The 24,444-nt window shown below is 43.8% G+C and overlaps 1 protein-coding gene across 2 annotated transcripts in view; it reads left to right on the top strand.

The window, feature by feature from the left end:
• STRA8 (stimulated by retinoic acid 8) overlaps window positions 1–22,776 on the top strand; it is a 98,809-nt gene extending 76,033 nt beyond the window's left edge. Inside the window, exons 8-9 of one of the 2 annotated variants that reach the window (XM_069230043.1) lie at window positions 9,168–9,270; window positions 21,657–22,774. In XM_069230043.1, the coding sequence (XP_069086144.1) occupies window positions 9,168–9,270; window positions 21,657–21,731 (178 nt within the window). In that variant the 3' untranslated portion in view covers window positions 21,732–22,774. Of the gene's footprint in view, window positions 1–9,167; window positions 9,271–21,656 lie in introns of both variants that reach the window. The other variant, XM_069230045.1, reaches the window with a different exon arrangement.
• Window positions 22,777–24,444: the final 1,668 nt, after the last annotated feature.

Below are 24,444 nucleotides of genomic sequence, written 5' to 3'. Positions count from 1 at the left end.
ATTGCATGCTTGGCTCCTGAGTACAGAGAGTTTCACGATATGAACATCGATCAGGAATGCAGACTGATATTATCTAGGGCACGAGCAGAGAGCACAAATAAGACGTACAAACTCAAGTGGAAGAGATTTTGTGTTTGGTGCTCTCAGAACAACTTCCACCCGTTACAAATTAAGCCTGAACAAATTCTTTCGTACCTTCTCACACTGTCTAAGGCTGGTCTTTGCCATGCATCAGTCAAGATTCACCTAGCAGCTATAGCCTCCTATAGGCGATCAGCTGAGATGCCCTCAATCGGCTCATCCAGAATCATTAAGCAGTTTATGAAAGGATGCTTCCGCACTTTCCCTCCGGTGCGGCTACCTCCGCCAGAGTGGCACCTTAATATATTCCTGTCTCAGCTCATGAAAGCTCCTTTTGAACCTATTCACAGGGCGGAAATCAAGTACATCACATGGAAAGTGGCAACCCTGCTTGCTCTCACTTCCACCAGGAGAGTCAGTGATATACAGGCTTTCACTACTAAAGAACCTTTTTTGTTTTTTTCTGATGACTTTGTTATGCTCAGAACCAACCCCTGATACATTCCCAAGGTGCCATCTTCATTCCATCTCAATGAGCCCGTGATACTACGAACCTTTTTTTCAAATCCAACTACAATCGCGGAAAAAACTCTACATTCTTTGGACATCAAACGATGCCTCAAATTTTACCTTCAAAGTACCAAACAAATCAGGAAATCAGATCAACTCTTGGTATCTTATTCTCTTGGACGACAAGGAACAGGAGTCACCAAGGTCACTATAGCCCGGTGGATTTCCTCTACTATCCAGTTCTGTCACACCAAGGCAGGAAAACCATTGACTAGGCGCCCGAGAGCCCACTCCACGAGAGCAGTCTCCACATCGGCTGCTTTGTTTCAGGGTATTGCCCTGGATAAGATATGTCAAGCTGCGACATGGAAAACTACGCACTCCTTTACGCAGCACTATTGTTTGGAGTCATCGCAGAGAACCGACTCTCTAGTAGGACAAGATGTTACTACGTCATCTCTTTCATTAAGGTGAGACCTTTCTTTGGTTATATAGAAATAGTTTGATATGCAAATAGCCATGATTTCCAACCTATATACTTTGACATGCTTCTATGTAAGTATGTATGTGGTTATGTATATGAATATATATGTGTATGTATAACACGGATGTTCAGTATATGTGTATATGTACTTAGAAGTATCTATATTTCTTTGAAGTTCATAATGCAAGATTTATGAGCTAACTATTTCATATAGGTTGTAAAGGATTTCCATGCTCGCACCCTCCATCCACTGCGAGTATAATGTTTATCAACAGTACTGCTGACTATTCAGATTCAAGCATGTGAATTTATGAAAGATCCAATACTGGATAAGAAAACAAGTTAATTACCTGTAACTACAGTTATCCAGTATTGGTATCTTTCATAAATTCACATGCGACCCACCCTCCTCCCCTTGGATGCTCGCATTTCCTCTCAGGTTATAATCTTTCACTCTCGTGCTGGAAAATCTGAGGGAAGGAGCTTCTCTGGAGAGTGTTCTAGAGGGTGCTGGTGCCTGATTGGTCAGCAGGCAAGTTTGGGTCCTTTTCACAAAAGGACCTGGATAGGCTATATGAGTGACTGGTATTTCCATTATAGCCTATGGCAAAAAACAATTATTTGTTAATTATTGCTATTTTATGTACCGTGGGACTCCCACTTCGACGACGGGGATGATTCAAGCATGTGAATTTATGAAAGATACCAATACTGGATAACTGTAGTTACAGGTAAGTAACTTGTTTTCTTATCTCCTATTCGCTGATCCCCAGAAGATATTCTGCAATATTTTCAGGATGGTTTCTATAAAAGTTGGTCAGTGGCCACTTTAAGATTACAAAGGGCAACTATTAGGGCCTTCTGATTTCTGTGAAGACGTCTAACTGCCATTGAGGGCTTCCATCTAGGGGTTTCAAAGATTTTGAGACCTCAAGTTAAGAATACACTCCCATGTTGGGATTCATAATTGGTATTGCAGCATTACAAAAATTTCCTTTTGGACGATTAGATGAGATTTTAGAGAAATGGTTTATCCTTGAAGGTGGTTTTCTTAGCAGCTGTTACTACAGTTAATTGTTTACAAGCTGCATGCATTGATGTGCAATTCTCCTGGTCCATATGTCATCCTAAAGGCAATTTTGGCTTTTCACATGAGCTAGGAAATAGTTCTCCCTGTTTTGTGTTCTAACTCAATTTTGGAACATTAATTTCTGCTGAAATTATTGGATGCCATGTTTGTTAATTTTAGTCCAGAAAAAGAGGATGTTAATCTTACTTGCCCTCCTTGAGTTATTGGCTTAAGAAGATCAATTATTATAGCATATTCAAAATATGGTCATCCTCTTCCATGTTCTATTGAGGCGTCTTATACACTGGGAAATTAGCCTCATGGGCAGAACGGGGCAGAGCCTCTATTACAAACACTTGTGCTGCTGGAACTATGGCAAGTTCTTCTGTGTTTGTTACCACTATTGTTAGTACATGGCATAAAGTGCAGAGCAAGACTTTAGTACAAAGTTCCAGAGGATAAATAATGCCCCAATAATTGATTGCTAGAACAGGAGCGCGATTAAAATTAGATCAGTTTTGGTTGCATGTATCCTCATCTATATATATATATATTTTATTTTTTTAAGAACCTCTTAGTTCGATGGCATTTGTGGCTGTAGATACACATGCTATGCATAAGCTCGCCATCTAGTGTTGGGTTCGGAGTGGTACAACTTGTTTTTCTTTGAAGAAGCTTTTGGAGTCACAGGATCAAGTGACTTCTTCTCTCGGTAATACTGCACATGGGCATTGAGTCCTTTGTTAGAGTGTTTCTCTCCGCCGCCGAGTTCGGACGTGTTCCTTTCGCTCTGAGTTCTCGTCTCGATACGATCCAAAACGGTTCTCTCTCTGTCATTCTATCACCTTCAGTATTGTTTGATTGTGTTTTCATCCCTCACTTTGCCTTGGGTTCCAACTTACGGCAGGAATCGATTCTCTGCCCTCTCGGGCCCTCTTTGGGCCTATCTCCTCTGTGTGACATCGAGCTATGCAAACCTGATGGAACGGACTCCATTTCAGTTTTGCCCTCGATGCCACTCCAAATTTCCACACACCGACCACCACTAAGTGTGTATTTTGTGTCTCTCCCCCAACCACAACGAGCAGACCTGCGACACTTGTCGATCCTTTCAGTCGAAGAAAACACTCAGAGACGGAAGAGCTCACCTGGATGGAAATGGCATCTCGGGCTCCAGACGACACACTGGACATCTTCGGCGACGAGCTTGCACAGGAGGAGCCACAACAAGAACAGGCCTTCTCCATCGAAGACTCAAACTCCAATGTTCAATCCAACATCGAAAGTCAACTGTTGCAGTCGGTGCAGACTGTGAGTAAAAAGACCCCTTCGACCCTGGTAAAGACAACATCTAAAGAGGTCACCAGTCTGCCACTGCTTTCCGGCCATGGTTGGAGCCGTGAAACTACTTTGGATGCCCCTTCCTTCGGCTCGGCACTGAAAAAAAGCCAAAAGCAAATGTTCGGCATCGTTCTCAGGTGCCTGAACCTTTACCTCAGCACCGACCCAACCAATTCCACATGGTTCCTTGGTACCTGCCATTTCGGCACTGCCGAAAAACCTGCCATCCTCTTTTTTTGGTGCCTAAATTATCACCCAAAGTAAAATCTTCTGAACCAATTTTTTTTTTAAATACTTCTCTTGATATCAGACAGTCTTCGACCACTCCTTCACTGGTGGAACCAATTTTAGAACTTATAGACGCTGAATAGTTCCTACTTCAGATTCAAGAGGGAACAGGACATATTATAAAATCACCCCCTGTCCCTTTAAAGAGAAAATTGACTTTTCAAGAGGCGCTTGACTCCTCTCTGCCACCAAAACAGCCTACCAAGGACAAGGCTCCATCTCTACCACAGCCTTCTCCTCAGTCCTCTACACCTCCTTCTCCAGATCTTTCTCCTCCACCATCTCCCCCCCTCATTCGGGATTTACACCACCTAATTCTCCCCCTGGTGGGGCTCATGACTTATGAGACACATTAGATGACCCAAACCACTGCAATACATTTGATCTGGATCCTATTATACCTAATGATCTGGATCTCTACCCAGCTAGAACCTCACCACCTGAGGATTGCACCTCATATCAGCAGGTCATAGCTAGAGCAGCTGGATTTCATGACGTGCACATATATACTGATCCCATGGAAGAAGACTTTATATTTGATGCCCTGGGCACAACACACACGGAAAGTCAGTTTCGTCCATGCTCCTGGGCATGCTCAGGCACGCAGATGAAATCTTCAAAGAACCAGTGAGAGCACAAGTTATCACTCCCAGGGTTGTCAAAAAGTATAAGGCTGCACCACTGAGCCTTTATTTATCAAGGGTCAGACTCCTCCTGACTCCATTGTTACCTCAACTGCTTGCAAGAGGGATAACAGCCAATCAACTGGAGTCTTACACCCTCCTGAGAAGGAAAGTAAAAAGCTAGATGCGGCAGGTTAAAGGGTGGCAGCTCAAGCAGCCAATCACTGGCGTATTGCTAACACACAGGCGTTACTATTCTGATATAACAGGGCACACTGAGATGCTAGGGAAGAGCTTCTACAGTATCTCACGAGGAACATCGTAAGAGAGGTGCAGAAATTGTAGCTAAAGGGCAAATTATTACCAATAAGGAGCACTTATTTGGCCCACAAGTTGATACCACACTTGAAAAGCTGTGCAGACAAGATGACTGGCGTGTACTATCTTCAAAAACGGGGGAGGGGCACAATCGCCTCAACTATCCCATCTTGCACAAACAATATGGAAATGGGCAATTCATCACCACATTTACATGGTGGCACAATATCTCCCAGGGTCAGACAATCAATTTGCAGACCTGCTCAGCAGGATGCAGCAACAAGTCCACGTATGGGAACTCCACCCACAAGTCCCTCGACACTACTTTCTAAAGTGGGAAACACCTCAAGTAGACCTATTTGCCACACCTCAAAAGGTGAAATGCCAAAACGTCGCCTCCAGGTATCCTCACCCTCATTCCAAAGGTAATGCTCTATGGATGAGTTGGTCAGGAATATTTGCTTACACTTTTCCTCCTCTCCCACTCATTCCTTTTCTAGTTCGGAAGCTCAGGCAATCTTCCCTCCCCATGATCTGGGTAGCTCCTCCACGGGCACGTCAACCATGGTTCACAACACTTCTGGATCTCTCATTAATTCCACATCAGAAGCTTCCCAACAAACTGGACCTTCTCACACAAAATCAAGGACAAATAAGACATTCAGACCCCAAATCGCTCAACCTAGCGATATGGCTCCTGAGGTCATAGAATGTGGGTATTTACATCTGCCACAGGAGTGTATGGATCTTCTTAAAGAAGCACGCAAACCCACAACTAGACAGTGTTATGTGGCAAAATGTAAATGTTTTGTTGGCTACTGCCAATCAAAAACATTGACCCTCTCAAGCCAACGGTTCAGGAGATTGTCTGTTACTTACTGCATTTACAAAAAGCTAATCTTGCTTACACATCCATGCGTCTTCATTTAGCAGCTATCGCTGCATATCTTCAAAACAGATAGCATAGGTCTTTGTTTAGAGTTCCCGTTATTAAGGCATTTATGGAAGCACTTAAAAGAATCATTCCACCAAGGGTTCTTCCAGCTCCATCCTGGAATCTTAACATTGTTCTCCATGGCTTATGGGTCCCCCTTTTGAGCCACTACACTCCTGGTCTTTACAATTCCTGTTATGGAAAGTAGCCTTTTTAGTCTCTCGCCTTAGCCTTATATAGACAGAACCAAAGACTTTTGAAAAACAAAACAACTTTTTGTGGTTTTTTTTCATTGCCACATAAAGAAGAGCCTATAGCTAAAGCAACTATATCTAGATGTATAGTCAAGTGTATTCAAACTTGCTATGCTAAAGCCAAACAACATTTACCTACATCACCTAGAGCACACTCAACTATGGCATTTTTAGGTAACATACCTGTAGCAGATATTTGCAAAGCAACTACATGGTCTACACTGCATACCTTTGCAAAACATTATCGTGTAGATATATTTGCACGTCAACAGGCAAATGTTGGGAAAGCAGTATTTAAAACACTGTTTCAAACAATTGCAACTCCTGCATGCTAGCCACCGCTTGATGGAGGGACTGCTTTACAGTCTGTGCATAGCTTGGGTATCTACAGCTACACATGCCATTGAACAGAAAATGTTACTTACAAATAGACATCTGTTCGTGGCATGTAGTGCTGTAGATTCACATGCGCCCTTCCTCCTCCCGGACGCGTGTGGCCATTGCAATTCATTAACATGTGTATATTGTACATATGTACATAAATTGCATGGACATCTTTTTAATCCTACTCTCTTTTCACTACTTCACTCTCCTGCCAGCGGAGAAACAATCCAACAAAGGACTTGATGCCTATGCACAGTATTACAGAGAGGAGGAGTCACTTGGTTCCGTGACTCCGGTGACTCCAAAAGTTTCTTTGAAGAAAAACAAGTTGTACCACTCCGAACCCAACACTAGATGGCGAGCTTATGCATAGCATATGAATCTACAGCACTACATGCCACGAACAGATGTCTACTAGTAAGTAACATTTTCCTTTTCCTATCAAGACTCCAGATGTTTTTCGATATTCCGTTTTTTTTGTCGTAGCTGTGTGTCAACCCTAGAGATCTTCAAGTCCTGAAGTGCAAAATGTAGGTTTTTCTGCAAAGCCCTTTGAGCCCCTTTGAATTTTGAGTAATCTAAGACGATCAGGATTTTAATGTGTTTGTAGCTGTCAAGGTGAGTGTAGGAAAAGTCGGCGAAGAACCTGGTGCGCTCATTTCAGCAATGCAGTAGTAAAGCTGATTAAGAAACGTGCTTCGTGTAAAGCACTGGTAGACGAACTAGAACACATTTTGTTAACACAAGGGCCTCGTCAGCATTAGTAATCTGGCCTTCACTTCATCTGTTATCCTACTGATTCATTCGAACAAACCAGTCTACACACTGAATGTGCTGTGCAAAAAGCACAACATTTCTTATCTTCAAACTTAATGCAAAATGTCTAAAATGTTGCTTTCTTACTAAGCTTACATTTTATTTAAAAATAAATGATGGTTGTCGATGGATTTACAAAGCAACGAGGCCTCTTGCACTGGGATTCAGTAAGTTTAATTGATAAGTAAATTTTGTTTTTACATACACCACAAATCTGCAAGTTTGTGCAAGTATTTTTCTATTTTATCTGCAAAGCATTGAAATCCGCAGTGTGGATTCAGTCTGAGAAGGAGCACTGACTGAATCTGTACTTAGCGGCACCTTAGGATGATAGCAAGCTGTGTGCCACGAGGCTCTGATTTAAGGCTTTACACTGTCCCCTTTCCTATTAGGTGTAGATGTTTTTTACATGAAAACAAAAGAAGCCATGTTACACCATTGTTGACCACGTGCAAAGAGCTAATTGCTCAACAACAATGATAAGGGAGCGACCTATGTTAGTAGTTTAACACCAGAATTTAAGGGCCGGTATGGTCAGATCGGGCCCTAACAGAGATAGAGGGGCTGAGGTGGGAGGGCAATGAAAGCCTTAAGAAGAGTAATCATAGCCTGCAAGCTGGCATAAAACTCTCATTCGAATCTCACCTCGCAAGACCCTAAATGCAGGATATGCCCCTCCACTTTGTATTGGGAAGGAATCTCAAGTGCTCTCAGCAATAGTTCATCAGAGCTTACCTTACCAGGAATATGGGTTCTTGGTGAGCTTATGCCTCCTTCTTCACTTAAATGATTTTGTTGCCACACCACAAATTTTGGTGCTGCTGATGGTCGAGTACAGATGTCCATCATTCCTTCTAATTTTACAGTCCACCTAGCTGGGAGCTGAATGAGTCCTCATACCTGTTATTACATTGTAAGTGAAATATCACATGACAAAAATATAGCATCCACCATATCGAGTACTGCTATAATACGGTAAGATGTGGAGTCCGGAACAGTAAATATATACGTACTTTGACTATTATGGTAAGCTAAGAAGCAAATGCAAAATTGTTGTGAGTTGATACTGGTGACCTCGATATAGGGACATGCAGCCCACATCCATTGACTTGTTAATAGTCTGTAAGTCTTGCATTTTTAGTTGTGTGTTTGCAGCAGAGATTGTAGAAGGTGTATATTTTCGTGCCCTTCACAGACAGATTTCGTGGCAAATTTCAACCTTGGTTGCTGTCTCTTATTATAGGGAGTAGGCTGTCTCTCTCAGGAGTGTTCCTGCCCCAGTTATGATTTCGGGAGAATACATTTTTCACAAAGTGCCATATAACATACGACATACTCCCTTCCACTAAAGACATATTTATAATTCTGTGGGTTGACCTCTTGAGTTCTGTAATCATTAACATAGCGCACTCTTAATCAGAACCTAAAAATGCAACATTCCCCCCTTCAAATGTTGCTTAAATAATCTACTAAATAAGCCTAAATAGAGCTTAGCAGTCTTAGGTGGCTGAATGCTATTTTTTAAAACTATTGCCTGCCTTTGACTCTCTCAACACTCTCAAAGACAGCCACTCCTCCTGGTTCCTTGTTAGTCTATCTGATCATTGGAAGAGTAACATGCTGCCCATGACTATTGGATCACTTTCCTTATTTGGCTTTAAGGGTAACATGTACAGTATGTACTGCTATTTATCATTGCTGCACAATGATAATGGCCATCTATCATATTATCTGTAAAAGGGTTTCTCGTACATTTCATGCCTTTACTGGCCATCAATCATATTGTCTGTAAAAGGGTTTCTCATACATTTCTTGCCTTCCTTTTAGTAGGTAATGTTCATCATTGTTGTGACCCTGCTACTGTTTATTGCTACTAACCTTGTCTTATGGCTTGCCCACCCACCCTCTCCTGGCAATCAAACTGTTCCCTATTGCTGATCCCTTGGAAATTCTAACCCACATGCTGGAGAAACTCTATTTGTTTGTAAAACCTGGTATGTGATATGTTGGAAAGCATATGAAGTTTGCTCTAAAATGTTTACTCTCGCTTGCTCTCCTACTGTAGTCCAGTATATGATGATGGCACCTTGGAGAATCCAGAGCAGAATGGTTGCCTGTACAGACAAATAGTCAGTTTTCTAACGGGCCATCTCCAGGCTATTCCTCAGGTAGAGTTGGGCATATGGCTGTGCCTTTGCACATTATTAAATATTACATTTTAGTTTATGTGCGATAGCCTAATGCATCTTATTTGTTTGGAAGGGATGACTTGTGAGAATATAAATATTTAGGAACAACTGAAAACATCATTATTTGAGAACCAAATTTATCAGCCTCACAAAATAAAACAGAGCTGATTCTTTTTTGCTGTTACTTTCTAAACAGTTGAAATACTGCATATGTTGTGTGCGTCGGGGCTTCAGATGTGTTGCAGCACATTTCTAGTACTTCTTCTTGCCCCTTAATGCTGAGACATCCTCTACCCCATTAATAGTGGCACCTGGGACCTGCCAGGAGCAAATGAATTTGCTCTAGCTTTTTTTTCCCTTCAGTGATTGTAGGGGCTGCCTACAATTGTTCCCTGTTTCATAACTCAATATCAGTCTCATTTGTGTGTATCATAACAAAGATGTAATAATTGTTCCTCTGCAACCTATGTTCACTTTCCTGTGTGCTTCACACGTGCTCTTTGATTTTACGATGAAGGAAGGAGTTGATTTCCAATTTACACTCATGTTCCCTTTGATCAGATTAACATTCATGCATATACCTGTGTTTTAGCACCAAAAGAGTCTGTTAACCTGTTCTTTCATACCAGTATGTAAGGTCAAACACATTGAACCTGATTTACAAAGGTAAACTTACATTTTTGTGTAAGTTTAAGATCATTTATAATTCACAAAGGGATTTTACTCAGATCTTTATGACTGTGAAGCTTCCGAACATAAAAAGATAGGACAGCCCTATCATTTTATTAACAGACACTCTGGATTCGTAAAGATACTACTAGTAAAATACCTTTGTGACTGGCAGGCAGTCGTAAACACACACCAAAGTGTAAGTTTACCTTTTTGAATCAGGCCTATTATGTCTAGTTAAAAATCCTGTAATAATCAGTAGGCTCCTACCCTACCTTTCAAAGGAGGACAGCCAGACCTCTGGAGCTAATCACAGTAGGGGCTCCCCTGTGAAATTTTGGAGGGATGATCCAGGCAGCTGTGGCGGTTACGGGAAAGGCTTAGGCTCTCAGAGAAATTGTTTCCACAGACTACTTGTGGTTGCCATCTTAGCATGTCCCAGAATGCTGTGCAGGAGGTTTTCGACAAAACGGAATGCTAGTGTCATTCTAGGTATGGGCAGAACTTCCCCCCTCCTCTTAAAATCTCCTTCACAAGGGTGAACCATTTGAGAGCAGTCTGGATAGATGGTAAAGTGGCGCTGGAGGAATGCCTTGCTGGAGGAGAGAAGACACCTGGCCTCTACTGCACGGGTACATTCAAGGACCTCTGACTTCAGTTGGCAACCGGGGACTAGAATTTGTTTTTCCAGAGCCAGAGGTGCTGGCCCTCCTTCACCCTCTGGGGGACAGTAGAGGAACAGAGCTACGAGGAAGGGATACTGCAGGGCTCCACTGGATTTTCTGTGGACTGGTCTTGCAGGAGTGTGACCTCTACAAGGAAGGGGAACCTGATTTTTGCTGAATATGCCAGTCCTTCTCGAGTCCAGTTGTTCTGATCCTCCAGGTCAGAAGAGGCAGGCTGATAAGTCATAGGGCTTGTTTTGCCATGTGACTGCCAGAAGAAGACCCTCTAGTTACTGAGCCAATGGTAAATAAACTGTCAGTGTGGTATGAAAACTACCACCATCTAGTTCTTGGGACTTCTCCAAACACTTCAGTGAAATTTACTCTTCCTCCATAATCCAATGTGAAACCAAGGAGGAAGGTGCTTTGGGGATTGCGTCACTCTGAAGAGGACAACAGGGTGGACTGTAGTACCCCTCAGTGCATTTGCTTCTTGAGTCCCGTGTATTTCAGAAGAGAAGCACTGTGGGATTCGGGCATGTGAGAAATTGGGGTTTTGGTTGATGGGGGCTAAATTGTTCTGAAGCAGTAACCACAATCCTCTACAGGGTGAACCACAGAAGTTACTAAAATAACCTGTGCTTAACCCTCTGGCAGTTTGGCACAAAAGCACATAGGCTTAACTTAGAGGCAACATTTGATGCATTTGTGCAGAATGCAAGCACTAATAAAGTGAATACAAAACCAGAAAAATCCCACCACAATGTAGAAAAATTAAGTAAAGCCTAGTTGCATCACTATGCATGTTACATAGCAAAAAGCTGCAAGGTGCTATGATGCAGATCCTCCATGGAGTTACGTTGCTCTGTTGTGAGAGAACCCTCAGCTGGGCACGGAGGAGTACACTTTGATGCAAGCCAAGGGTTGGGAGGCAAGAGCCTGGGGCGGGGTGCAATTCTTGTGGAACAGAACTTGCTGCAGCAGAGGCCAGCAGCAGGGCACAGGCAGGTTCCTTTGGGTCTGGTCAGTTGGGCAGATGCAGGACAGATCTCTGGAGCTTGTTATGTCCCTGCAGCTCACACAGAGGGGTCAACCAGCTAGCCCTTGGAGTCACTCCGGTGGCCCTGAGTTCAAGGAGCAGGTCCAGGCTTCCTTCCTCGGGAAACAGGGCAGTAGGGCAGTCCTTCTAGAGGCAGAGCAGCAGACCGGCAGTTCTGAGTCTTATACAGGTCTGAAACTGATCTGATGAGTGGCTGGAGGGGTCTAATATTTATTGGCTCAAGAAGTCCAATATTTATACCTGGTGCCAGTTTTTTAAGTAGGGGTGGACTACCTATACTACACCCACATCTGTTCCTGTAAAGTTCTTCCCCTGTTAAGGCTTCAAGTAGTCTGGTGTAACAAAAACTCGTTTTGGGTGGGGGGAGGGGCTAATCCCAGTCATGTGGCCCAGGATACTGACAGAGGGCACAAATGGTTAGGATAAGAAAATGCCAACTTTCTAAAAGTAGTTTTTTCAGAATTGTGACGCAAAATATGACATTACCATTAAAGAGGGTTTTAAATTATTGTTCATTTGAGTGTAAACATAATTTTGCTATCTGCTCCCAAACTTAATTTATCACTTAGTAAGTGTAATAAGGGAATGCTATGGGCGAGATAGGCCCTGCAAAATTGAAAAACAACTTTAGAAGTTTTTCACTACCAGGGCATGTAAAACTTAAACACACATATCCTAACTGTTAAATACAATGCACCTATCCCTGTGGGCTGTTTAAGGCCTGTGTTGGGGTAGCTTATATGTATTGAGAAGGAAGGTGTAGGCCTGGCAAAAGGTTTATTTTGCGGGGTCGGAATGGCAGTTTAAAACTGTAGTACAAGCTGAAGTGGCAGTTATAAAACAGAGAGATGTTATAAAAGTCTACTTTGGTAGGTGGTACAAGTAGTGTTGCAGCCCTATTAGTAGCATTTAATTTACAGGCCCTTGGTATATGGAGTGCCATTTAGCGGGGACTTACAAGTAACTTAAATGTGGCAATCAGGTGCAGGTGAACTGTACCATGTTCTAGGGAGCGCAAGCACCCTTTAGCACTAGTTAGCAGTGGTAAAGTTCACAGAATCCTAATGCCAACAAAAACTAAATTCTGAAAACAGAAGGGGTGAAGGCAAAAACATTGTTGGTGACCCTGCAGAGAGAGCCTAGTACAACAGGGTCCTCACATTTTTTCTTTCCATGAAACCTTTCACTCTACCATTGATCTATCTTCTCAGTAGTGTACTGAATCAGGCTGAGGTCAGACTAAACTGCATGTGAGGAAGAGAAATCGGGGGCTAGATGAATATTGTTAGGCATGGATTTCAAAAGAGGAGGTGGTCTCTATTGCTTGGTATATTCCCCTGGATTCATCAGTGGGAACTGAGACTGGACTGACTGCCTTGTGTCCAGGAAATGAAGGGTTTTCTGTCTTAGGAAACAAGTCAGCTACACAACACTCAAAAGAAGATATAAAAGTGCACCTAGTGCAACGGTAAGTCAGGACTTCTACATCCATGTAAGTTATTGATTCTTAATCCGGCAGTGCACCAGAGACTTCTGTACGGAAGAGGATTTGGGGCCAGATGTAGCAAAATGCAAAATTGCGACTTGCAATTTGCGAGTCCATCCGACTCGCAAATTGCAAGTCGCAATTTGCTATGCAGTACGGTGTCTCAGACACCGACTGCGACTCGCAATGGGGTCGCAATGACCCACCTCATCAATATTCATGAGGTGGGTCGCAATTTGCGGCCCCATTGCGAGTATAGGCACTCGCTAACATGGAGGCCTGCTGACGTCAGCAGACCTCCATGTTCGTGACCTGCTTTTCAATGAAGCAGTTTTTTTTTATTTTTAAGTGTAGCCCGTTTTCCTAACAGGAAAACGAGCTGCACTTAAAAAAAAAACGAAACCACTCCCTGCCCTGAAAAAATATTTTTGGGTCCAGTCACAAACTGGAAGGGGTCCCATGGGGACCCCTTCCAATTTGCGAGTGGGTTACCATCCACTTGAAGTGGATGGTAACTGCGATGCCATTTGCGACCGCGTACGCGGTCGCAAATGGTATTGCATCCCAATGCGACTCGCAAATAGGAAGGGAACACCCCTTCCTATTTGCGAGTCGGAAATGCATATTGCGAGTCGGTAACGACTCGCAATATGCATTTCTGCATTGGGAAACGCGTTTAGCGAGTCGCAAACGGCAAATTTTGCCGTTTGCGACTCGCTAAACGTTTGCTACATCTGGCCCTTGGTCCCTTAAAAGCCCTCAACCCCCAGATTGTCAGTGGTCCACTGAGGGAACTTAAAGTATCATAGAATTTTTCCCAAGACCTTTTCACCAAAATCTGGCAAACTCTCAAGAGTCTTTTCTTCAGAAAATGCTGTTTCCAGCAACAGATTGTTCAGTTAGCTATCTTTGGCTTGTACGCTTTGCGTATTTCCTCTCACATATCACACGTTTGCCCCTTGTATCATTCATTCACATTCTGTGCTCATTTCTATATTACTTTTTCTAATCTTCAATCTATCTGTCCCATTTTCTGGTCTATTGGATTCTACTTTACTTTCACTTGTGTTTCTTTTTATTTTACCACATGTCTTACTAAGGCTTGAAACAGCCTCTAGCGACAAACAACCCACTTTCCTGTAGGTGCACTATTTTATTTATTTATTTGATTCATAATGAAAGAGACTCACAAGGGGAGTATTAAAACAGTTTACTCCTTTTGATCAATTAATACATAAGTGCAGTTGCGACTGCTACCAGGAAGGAGTGGGAGGTGCAGCGTGCAGAGCAGGGGCTAGAGGGGGACATTTAAATTTTTTTTTAAAACGTACCTGCCCCTCCGTGATGCACCGCTCTGCTCCAGCCGCCGCGTCTTCTCTCCCCAACCAATCATGTTGCTTCTTTCATGTTGTTACACAGCATGAAAGATGTGCAGCGATTGGCGTGAGTGGGTAGAAATGCTGCTCAGGAGTAGAGTGGGGCACTGCACTTGGTCTCCACCCGGCTGTGAAATACAGCCGGGTGGAGAGTTTCTAAGTGAGCATACCACTCCTCCTCCACTTGACGTGTAGGAAGCTGGCCCGACCTGCTCTACGAAGGCGGAAAAATAAAGGGATGATAAAATACTTTTATTATCCCTTTATTTTTCTGCTTTTTGTCAGTGGGCAATGCTCCTCTGCCATAGTGGAGGGGCCGCCCCTGCATAGGTGGTATCAAATGTACCACCAAAGAGCTCTAAAAGTTTGCTTACTAAAAGCTTAAATAAAGTCATTATTATTATGAAGGGTAAATAGAAATTCAGGAGAGAGTAAAATAATGTTAGGATAAGGTGAAGAGATGGAGAAATCATGAAGACCATCATGACAAGCACAGGGATAGTTGTGTATGGAAATCAATATTCAGTTAAATATATATTGGATAACATGGTGGGGGAGAACTGCGAGGGGGGGATGGGGACCAGGGCAGTGTGTGATGAGGGTTTCGGTTAAGGCCAAAGTGCATGCAGGACATGTTCGGTGTAGTGCTAGCAGACTTGGGGGTGGGGGTGCGAATCCCTTGCGGGGCATACCAGGTTAAGGCCGGTGAGTGGTGGGGTGGGAGTTCCAGATTGTTGAGAGGGTTGTGACTCTGGGTTCATGGAGGTAGGTCATCATCGTAGCTGCACTGCAGGAGGTTATCAAGAAGGGCATCCCATGTCGGGGAGATGGGGCGAATGCGCTGGGCCTCTTTAAAATACAGGGCCTTTTCTTCTGCCCTCCCCCAAAGTTGCACTGGGTTGTGCCAGACCTCCAACTTGGGGCTTGTGGGATCGCCGTTGGAAGGCCGAAGTGTGTTTAGCCTTAAGCAGTGTAAGGCTTGCAAATCGTGTCTGGACTGCAACTCGCTTCTTGTGTTTGAATATACAGAGGGCAAAAGCTTTCAAGGTGCTTATGTCTGGGAGCTCTGTCAATGTAGAGCATTTTGTGAATGACCTGCCAGTATGTAGAAAGGGAAGGAAAGGACCATAGCATGTGTTGGAGCTCGACAGAGAGCTCCTGACATTGTGAACAGCTGAGACGGGCCCTGGGGAAAAGCGATTAAGCTGGTGTGGCGTGAGGTAGGCCATGTGAAGCATACTCTTTTGAATACTCTTGAATCCGGTGTTGCATGAGACCCTGTGAGGGAATTCGAGAGCTGTAACCCACTCAGTCATGCAGTGATTGCCTAAGATCCAGTCCATTTCCCACTTGTCCCTGAGGGCTGCGAGTGAGGTCCCATTGTGCTCCCGTATGGCCCTGTAGTGCCATGTTATGAGGCGGTGGCCTGCGCCCATGGTTACTAGGGACTGGATGACGGCATGGGTAGGAGGTTCTGTGTCAGTGATGGACAAGTGGGTGCATAGCGAGCAACGCAGCTGTTGGAACCATAGATATTGACTCTGGGGGGAGGGAGGATGGGCGAGGTCACTAATGAGTTGGTCAGTGGTGAGGAGCTGGCCATCTTTAAATAAGTCACCAACCGTGGTGAGAGAGCAGTCATGCTAGGGTGTGAGGTCTCTGGATGAGCAAGGATCAGGGGTGTGTGAGAGGCCCAGCAGGGGAAACACGTGGGCATATGGAATTACAATTCGTGTCAGAGTGAGCGTCCGCTGAATGCATTTATGTGCAATTGTCACCAGGAGTGGTGTTGGTCGGCAGCGGGGAGGCGCTGTGGGCAGAAGAAGGCTCAAGGGATTTCAGCGCTGTAAATGCTCCTTTGAAGTTGCCTTCGAAGCGGTCTGTGGGAGAATGATAGAGCCACACCACTAGGTATCATACGGTGTCACCGTTCCACTCCAGCTGACGTCTGCCCAGTCGGACCTTGATTGGTGGTTAGGATCCCCGCATTGGGGACACAATTTTGCTCAATTGATCCGTAAACCGGATACTTGCGTGAATGTTTGTAAGGTGGCATAGATGGGGGAGAAGTCCATGCGGATATCCCGTACATAGAAGAGTAAATCGTCCACATAAAGGGAGACCGCATGGGTTGTGTTTACCAACAGTATTCCCCAGGCCTCCACCTCTGTTCCGAGCCTGGCAGCTACTGGCTCCATTGCAATAGGGGAGAGAGGGGCAGCCCTTTCTGGTGCTTCTCTCCTTAGGGAACTCTGGAGATACCAGGTGACCCAGCCGGACTCTAGGCCAGGGGGTGGTGTATATTGGCCTTGTATATGTGTGTAAATGCTCGCCAACACCTAGAGTGGAGAGAACCTGAAAAGGTAGTCCCACTCCAGAGTATCAAAGGCTTTTTCCAGATCTAGAATGAAACAAGCCACGCAGGAAAGCAGTGTGGGGCTTGGTCCATTAGAATAAAGAGTCAGCAAATACTCTGGGATGTGCTCTGCCAAGGAACAAAGCCATTTTGATCTGGATGGACTAGGTTTGGTAGAATCTGGGTGTATTGTTCAGGCAGTATTTTCCCCAGGATTTTATAGTCTGTGCCTAATATATTGATGGGGCAGTATGATTGAGGAGGGTCGGGTCCCGATCCGGCTCCGGGAGCAAAGTCAGTACTGAGTCACAGAGAGAGGATGGCAGGCGCTTGATGAGTAAGGCCTCTTCTTATACTTCGATCAAGTGGGGGACCAGGAGAGTACTGAAGGTGCTGTAGTATTCTATTGGAAGGCCATTGAGGCCCGGGGATTTGTTGCTAGCTAGGGTGCTTATAGCTTTCTTGACCTCGTAAGGCATTATAGGTTCATCTAGTCCCTCTCTACTGACAGGTGTGACTTTAGAGAGGGAGCACTCAACCAGGAAGGATCCAATCTGTCACTAGTGGGCCGGGGCAGGTGGCATAGATCGCAGAGTAGTAGTGGAAGAAGGCCTCTAGGATGGCCTTTTGGGTGTAAAGGATGGTCCCAGTGGGTGAGATGATCTCAAGGATGGACCCAGAGCAAGTGTCTTTGTGGACTAGTCATTGGAGTAGCCTGCCTCATCTGTCTCCCTCTCTGTGTGTTCGAGCTTCATATGCCTTAAAGTTAAAGCAGCGCATCTGATCAAGCATCACTGTTTATTAGTTTTTTTACTTATGAGGGCTGTCTTTTTTGAGGCATCTAGGACTGCCCCCCTCTCCAGCTTGGCTCTCTGGCACTCAACCGCAACCATTTCTCGATCCAGTGTTTTGTGGACACCTGATATTTCTTGTATGCATTGTCCACATGTGGTCACCTTGAAGGCATCCCACTCATTTGCACAGGAGGAAGTCGAGCTGCTGTTTTCGGAGAAGACGTGCGAGGCCTGGAAGGAGGGTTCCTCCAGTGTTTCCCTTGGTAGTCGCCACATGGACACTAGGGCTGCTCCTCGTATGGCATCCAAGATAGTGGCTCCTTCGATCGAGGCATACAAACAGATTGTGCACTGCCCAATAGAAGTAATAGACTCTTGTGTAGGATGAATGGATCGCCACGCACCTTCTAATGCCCACTGATGGGCCCATTGTTGGAGATGTATCGCTTGCTGGGGCGCACCGCGGAGCGGACAGAAGCAATCCAGGGAGGTGTCTAACAAGCAACTGTAATTGTCCGGCAGGATCCATTGGCTTCCCATTTTCTGTGCGAGCGCTTGACATAGTGTGTTTCAGAAGGCCTCCTGCTCGGTGTTGGGAGCATAGATGCTGCCAAAAAGGACTCTAGAGCTGTCAAGGCGACCCTCCTCTTCAGCAAAACGACCCTCTCTGTCTACTATTTTGTCTGTGATTAGATATAGGAAAAGGAAATGAGACATGGAAATGAAATAGAGTGCAAAGGAGGAACAGTTGAAGACTAGATAAGTGGGGATAAAAGAGACCTGATGATACTTAAAAAGGGAGCAGAAAGTATTGAGATAAGAAAGGAGTGACAATGGACACAGAGGTGTTGAGCAGTCAGAAAAGTGTCAGGAAAAGAGATCCATGAATAACTGACACTGTATAAGCTCAGAAGAGTGACAAGGAAAAATTTGAGGACTGACATACAAAGTAAGAACGGTTGAAATGATGATGACGTATTTGGAGGAAACTACATCATTTTGTACAATTTTCACAAATGTTTCTAGTGTTCAGCACCTTACCCGTAGTCCTCAGGCTCCAGGAGAACTCTGGTGTAAGCCCTAATCATGTATTGACTAGGGCAATACCCTGCTGGTTGCGGCTAATGAAGCACTGCTGTCCAAACTACAGGTGCTGCAGTCTCCCTTGTGGCACTCCATCTACTCCTACTGTAAGAGCCTGCACTGGTTGCCAGTCAGGAAGCGCTCCTTATTTAAACTCTGTTGTCTTACGCATAAGCCGTTGGCTGATACAGGCCCAATTTATCTTTAAATGAAAGCTCCTGTTGTCCTACTAGACTCCTTAGATTCAAGGCTCACCGTATCTGCACCTTGAGATTTTGGCAGTCTGACTTTTTCCTACCTTGCCCCTTTCTACTGAAATAAACTACCCCTTCACATTTGTTCCTGCACATACTTTGTTAGATTTAAAAACTTCTGAAGACCTGGCTGTTCTAATTACTATGTTTGCTTTGTGTCAGATAACCACCGGGATACAGCTCCTGGTTTGATATGTTTCCTCTATATTACGCTTTAATATCCTTATTATTATTATTTTTATTACTACAAAATGCTATGGCAATGAAATGAATGTTTGTTCTGATTGTAATGTTGATTACAGGTATGTTAGGAATGTTGGAACTTACACTGATAAATATGTTTTGTGGGACAGACCATGACCCTCAGAACGAATGACCTTTCAATTACAGTGGACTGCCACAAGAATTATGAGGTTTGCAGCACTCCCAGAGATCTGTTAACTTTCACAGAGAGAGTTTGGCTGCTGAAAAGTGAAATTATGGGGAGAAAATGAGGTGTTATCCAGGCAATCACTACTAGAGTTAATGATTCCCCATTATTTCCCCAGTTGTTGCTGATTTCTAGTGGAACACTCAGAGTTCAAATTGTCATAGTCAAAATTTTCCCCACCCACAGAGAACTCTGGTATCAGTAATTCAAAGGGTGGGGATAAAATACGAGCCATTTCCAGGCCACTCATAATGAAGGTCGATATAAGATACACATGACAAAAATTACTCTTAGAAAGGAAAGAAGCAATGTCTATTTGGAGTGGGGCATGGTGGTACCCAGATTAAAGCCCTCATTATGGCCATTTATGGGCGGAAGTCAGACTCCAAAGAGGCGGTTGCATCGCCAGCACCGCCACGGCAGCAACACTCCGCCTGCCATATTACAAGCCGTAATACAGCTTGGTGGAGTCTTGCTGGCGGTGCAAAACCTCCAGGATCCATCCCATCCTGGACGACCAGCTTGCCGGAAAAGATAAGGTGATCGTACGAAGGGTTGGGGTGGGTGCTGAGTGTTGGGTGCATGTGTGTGGTGTGTGCATGTATGTGTGCGAATTAGAGTGTTTGTGTTCGTGGAGTGAGTGAATAGGGGTGTCTGTGTGCAAGTGTGCGGATAAGGGGGGGTGCGTATATGTGAGTGCGGGTGGGTGAATTGATGTGTACGGTTGGGGGGTGTTTGTGGGTGCGTGTATGCGGAGGGGGGTGTAGTATGAGTGCAAGTATGCGGATGGGGAGGAAGGTTGTGAATGCATGTGTGTATGCGATTGAATGTGTGTGTGTGTGTGTGTGTGCATGAATGTGTGTGTGTGTGTGTGTGTGCATGAATGGGGGTGTTCGTGTGCACGTTTGCATGGGTGTGCCTGTGTGTGTGTGAATGCTTGTTTCAATGTGCAGGTTTGAGTGTGTGTCTCCGAGTGAATGGGGGGGTGTATGTAGCGAGTGCGTTGGTGATTTGGGTGCGTGTTTGTAAGAGTGTGGACGTGTGTGGGTGCATGTGTGTGGACATGTGGGGGTGCGTGTGCCGGCGACAGGAATGTGGATTGCTGTCGCCGTGTGCGTTTCCGCCAGGGTTTTCGTGGCGGGCTGACCACCATGGTAAGCCTGGTTGTCTGCAGCCTCTTAATCAAGCCGGCAGGCTCAGGCCTGCTGCTGGGTTGGAGGTGCTCACCACTGGCCACGTCAGTGCAACTGCACCGGGGGGCCAGGTGGCATTGTGGCAGTTTGGCTTCTGCCAAACCACACAACTTGTAATGTGGCAGTCTTTACCGCCATGTCCGCGGTGGTAAGATTGCCACGGCGAGGCTTGCGGTCTGATGGCCTCCATCCTCGAAATGAGGGCCTAAGTGTTTCATTACACCTATCATTTAATTTTAGGTCTATGGATCACAGTCACAATCTCAGACAAACCTACTAATCCTCTGTAACACTGTTCTCACTTAGCAACAATTTTGCTAGCCAAATTACTATTATTGACTTAACCATGGATTATTGTTGCACAAAGTCTAACAGCGATATTAAGCATTTAATATAGCCTTAGAACCCGCCGTAGCGGGCTCTACCGGCTATTAAAGGCCCGCTCCCCGCGTTAAATGCCCGAGCCGAAGGCGAGGGCATTTAACAAGGGAGAGGGACTTTAATAGCCGGTAGAGCCCGCTACGGCGGGTTCTAAGGCTATTAGAACATTCTGCCACTCAGGGCAGAATGTTCTATTAAAAAAAAAAAAATGTTCACGGAGCCCGAGGGGATTAAAATCCCCTCGGGCTCCGTGAGGCTTTGTTCATAGCTGTTGCTGTGAACAAAGCGAACATTGGAATGTTGGCGCTGCGGGCTTTTACCAGCCAGTAAAAGCCCGCAGCACTCCATTGTTTTCAATGGAGCTACCAACATTCCAATGTTCTAATGTACTGATGGAAATAGGTACCTCATAATTTGTTATACATTATATGTACAGAAGATATTTTCATATGAACTGATTTTATCCTTCTAGGTGAGTAAAATGAAAGCAATTTATAATTTGCCCCAAATCCTGCCACTTATTATTAAGTCCTCACTCCTGATACTGTTGAAAAAACTGAAGGAGAGAAAAATAGGTACCTCTACCTGTCCTAATCTGTTTCTGTGTGTTTTTTTCAGGACACCGGCCTGCAGATTGACTATGAGACAGTGATGCTGAGATGCACGGAAACCTTTGATGATGAAGACTTGTGAAATCACTCAAACCCTTGTCATTGACAGTGCCTTTACAAACTTCCACGCACAATTCCTAGTATATTGACTCAAAAAGTTTATAAAATTTTCCTTAAAAACGTTTGCTGACTTCGAAAAGTATTAACATTTTTCTGAAAATATCATTAATGGCCTGACGGACCACCACCCTGAAGAGCTGTGCACTCTTCCTAGGCACAGAATTTACGTTCTTCCAGTTAGTAAAAGATCTCTCAATAAGACTTTCAGATGTAGCTAACAGCACTTACCCCTGACTTATTTTGCAGCAACCCTTGCATACCAGGCTTGACTTCAGCTTTGTAAGGCAATATTCAGTGTTTTAAACACTGTTCCTTTTTTCAGATTCATTCTGATCTAGTAATGTCCCCTAAGAATACCTTAATATACAACTATTCAGATTGCAAAATGTCCCTTTCAGGAAATTCGGTGATGGCCAACGTTTATGACCTAAACAATATTTTGTTATCCCTGTTATCAAACAATTTCTTTTAATTTCCCATCCTCTAGGTCAGTATTTGTTCATGATACACCAAATGATACATAAGTACTCTAAAAGGCCTAAGAGGGCTCAATTACTTATCACTACCTTTGTCTTTTCAAAATACATGCAAACTCAATAAAAACAAAGGTTACAACCTGTTATTAAGATGTTTTGAAGAGATAAGCAAACTTCCTAAAACTACCTGTCAGTGCTCAAGTAAATAATGAGTGACCTCTAACCAAAGTGGGACATTTACAAAAGCAATGCTTCCTTTCAAACTTTTATAGAACAAAGATAATTATCCCCAGTTATAGGCAGAACTGCCTGTTCCTTGATATGCATGGTGCCCGTATGCACCATTCCAAACCCTTCTGCTGAGAGAAGACACTAGCCTTGTCTCCCTTGATATATGAATTCTAACAAGACAAATTCTGTGTAAATTAAGCCTATTTGTACAGCTGTTTTTATTCTGTGATATTTATAATGTTTTAACAATGTATGTATAACTTATGCATTATGAAAATTAAAAAATCTGTTTCATGTGTCCCCTGGTATGTGGCTACTTTAATAAACAGCTGTTTGCAAGAGGAGGCCATTTTCTGTACACATCCGACAGGCGCATGATGTCCTCTTTCTTGCTTTCACCTAAAGGAGTTCAATCTTCAAAGTCTCTGTTGTTGAGCATCGAGAAACAAAATACCTGATGTTATATATATTATTAGCTGAAATTCGATTAAGTGATTGGTGTTTTAATGACACACCTTTGAGTGAGAAAGCAAAAACAATTTTAAACAGAGAAGAGGATTTGTGTGATGAAGTAAGCTTGGTATCAGCAAGGAGCAGAAGGATTTCAATATTTTTTTATGTTTCTCAGTAATGGAGAAGTTTTAGGAGCAGAGACTTACGTGCAGTCACAGAAGACCATGCTTATTCACATGCTGACAGATGCATGCAAATATAGAATTTAAATTTTTATAAATATGTTTTTTTTGTTTTTCTTAGCAAGGAACCTTCATCAATACACTATATTTTGTTTACAGCCAAATGGTGCATTGTATCAGGAAAAGAACAGAAGACATGCACACTTATCTTCACGTATGGGACCTGTGAGCATCTGGGGCTAAGGAAGGGAAATAGCGGTCTCTGTCTTCAAAATACAGTTCAAGACAATATTAGCATAAGTGTATATTTATAATGATTATTGTTTACGTAAATCCATGCCTGCTTTTATTGACTTTTCTACTCCGATGTCTCTGGCAATTCTAATATTTAAGGGGGGTAACTTTGTTAATTCATTTTAATACAGAAACTACATGTCAAGGCTGGAAGGGTTGGAGAAGGAGGACGACTGAGAGCAGTGACCAGAAGAAAATTTAAGAAGTAAAACATGATAAGCACAGTCACCAGATTTGACGCGGATTGATGTAGCAAAGCAAAACAACCCAAACCGTAAAGAAAGTCCATCCTTACCCCTACACCCAGGTCCCACTAGACCCCCTCCCCCTGAACCCCGCATTCACAGACATCAACCAATGAATTTCTATGACTTTTTCACATGAAAAAATGAATAAAATAAGTCCTTAACTGGTTTGAAACTTCTGAATTGGAAGATGAACAAAAGAATATCCTACTGTTATTTGACTTTATAATAGACTGCATGGTACTGGCAAACACATATTTACAGAAAACAAAAGGAAGAGGCTCCTATCATATATTGTCAACTCAGATTTGTGAAGGCACTGCTGGGCTGATCCTCTTACAAAATCAGTAAAACTACAGTGAACTGTGTTTATTATTTTATCATGTTTGTTTATATTTTTTTGCCTAGCACTTGCAGGGTAACCTGCATTGTCCGAGAGGAGTGGCTGGGCTCTGGTTTCTTTTACTTGCAGCTTCTACTTCTGTTTTATGAGTGGTCTAGTTGCTATCTGGGGCCACTCCCCCTCTTTCAAAGGCGCCATATTTAACAAGTGATATTGTGCATCCTTGCTGTAGGTGCGCGCTGAGGGCAAGCATGTCTGTGTCAGACTATGCCCAGCTCAAGAACTTCTGGTATCCATGCAGTGACCCCAAATGCTGCCTCATTTACTTGGCAGTGGCTTTACAAGCTGTCAACGATACTGGTAAGGCTTCCCATCTCAGACACTAGTTTTCCAGAAACGTTTTTACTACCAGACGTGCAAGTACAATTGCCTCACTTCTCACTCTAGTTGT

Source organism: Pleurodeles waltl, chromosome 4_1 (genome assembly GCF_031143425.1).
Source record: "Pleurodeles waltl isolate 20211129_DDA chromosome 4_1, aPleWal1.hap1.20221129, whole genome shotgun sequence".
Taxonomy (NCBI): domain Eukaryota; kingdom Metazoa; phylum Chordata; class Amphibia; order Caudata; family Salamandridae; genus Pleurodeles; species Pleurodeles waltl.
The sequence above is the reverse complement of the archived record's forward strand: the minus strand, read 5'-3'. Positions and strand labels throughout refer to the sequence as shown.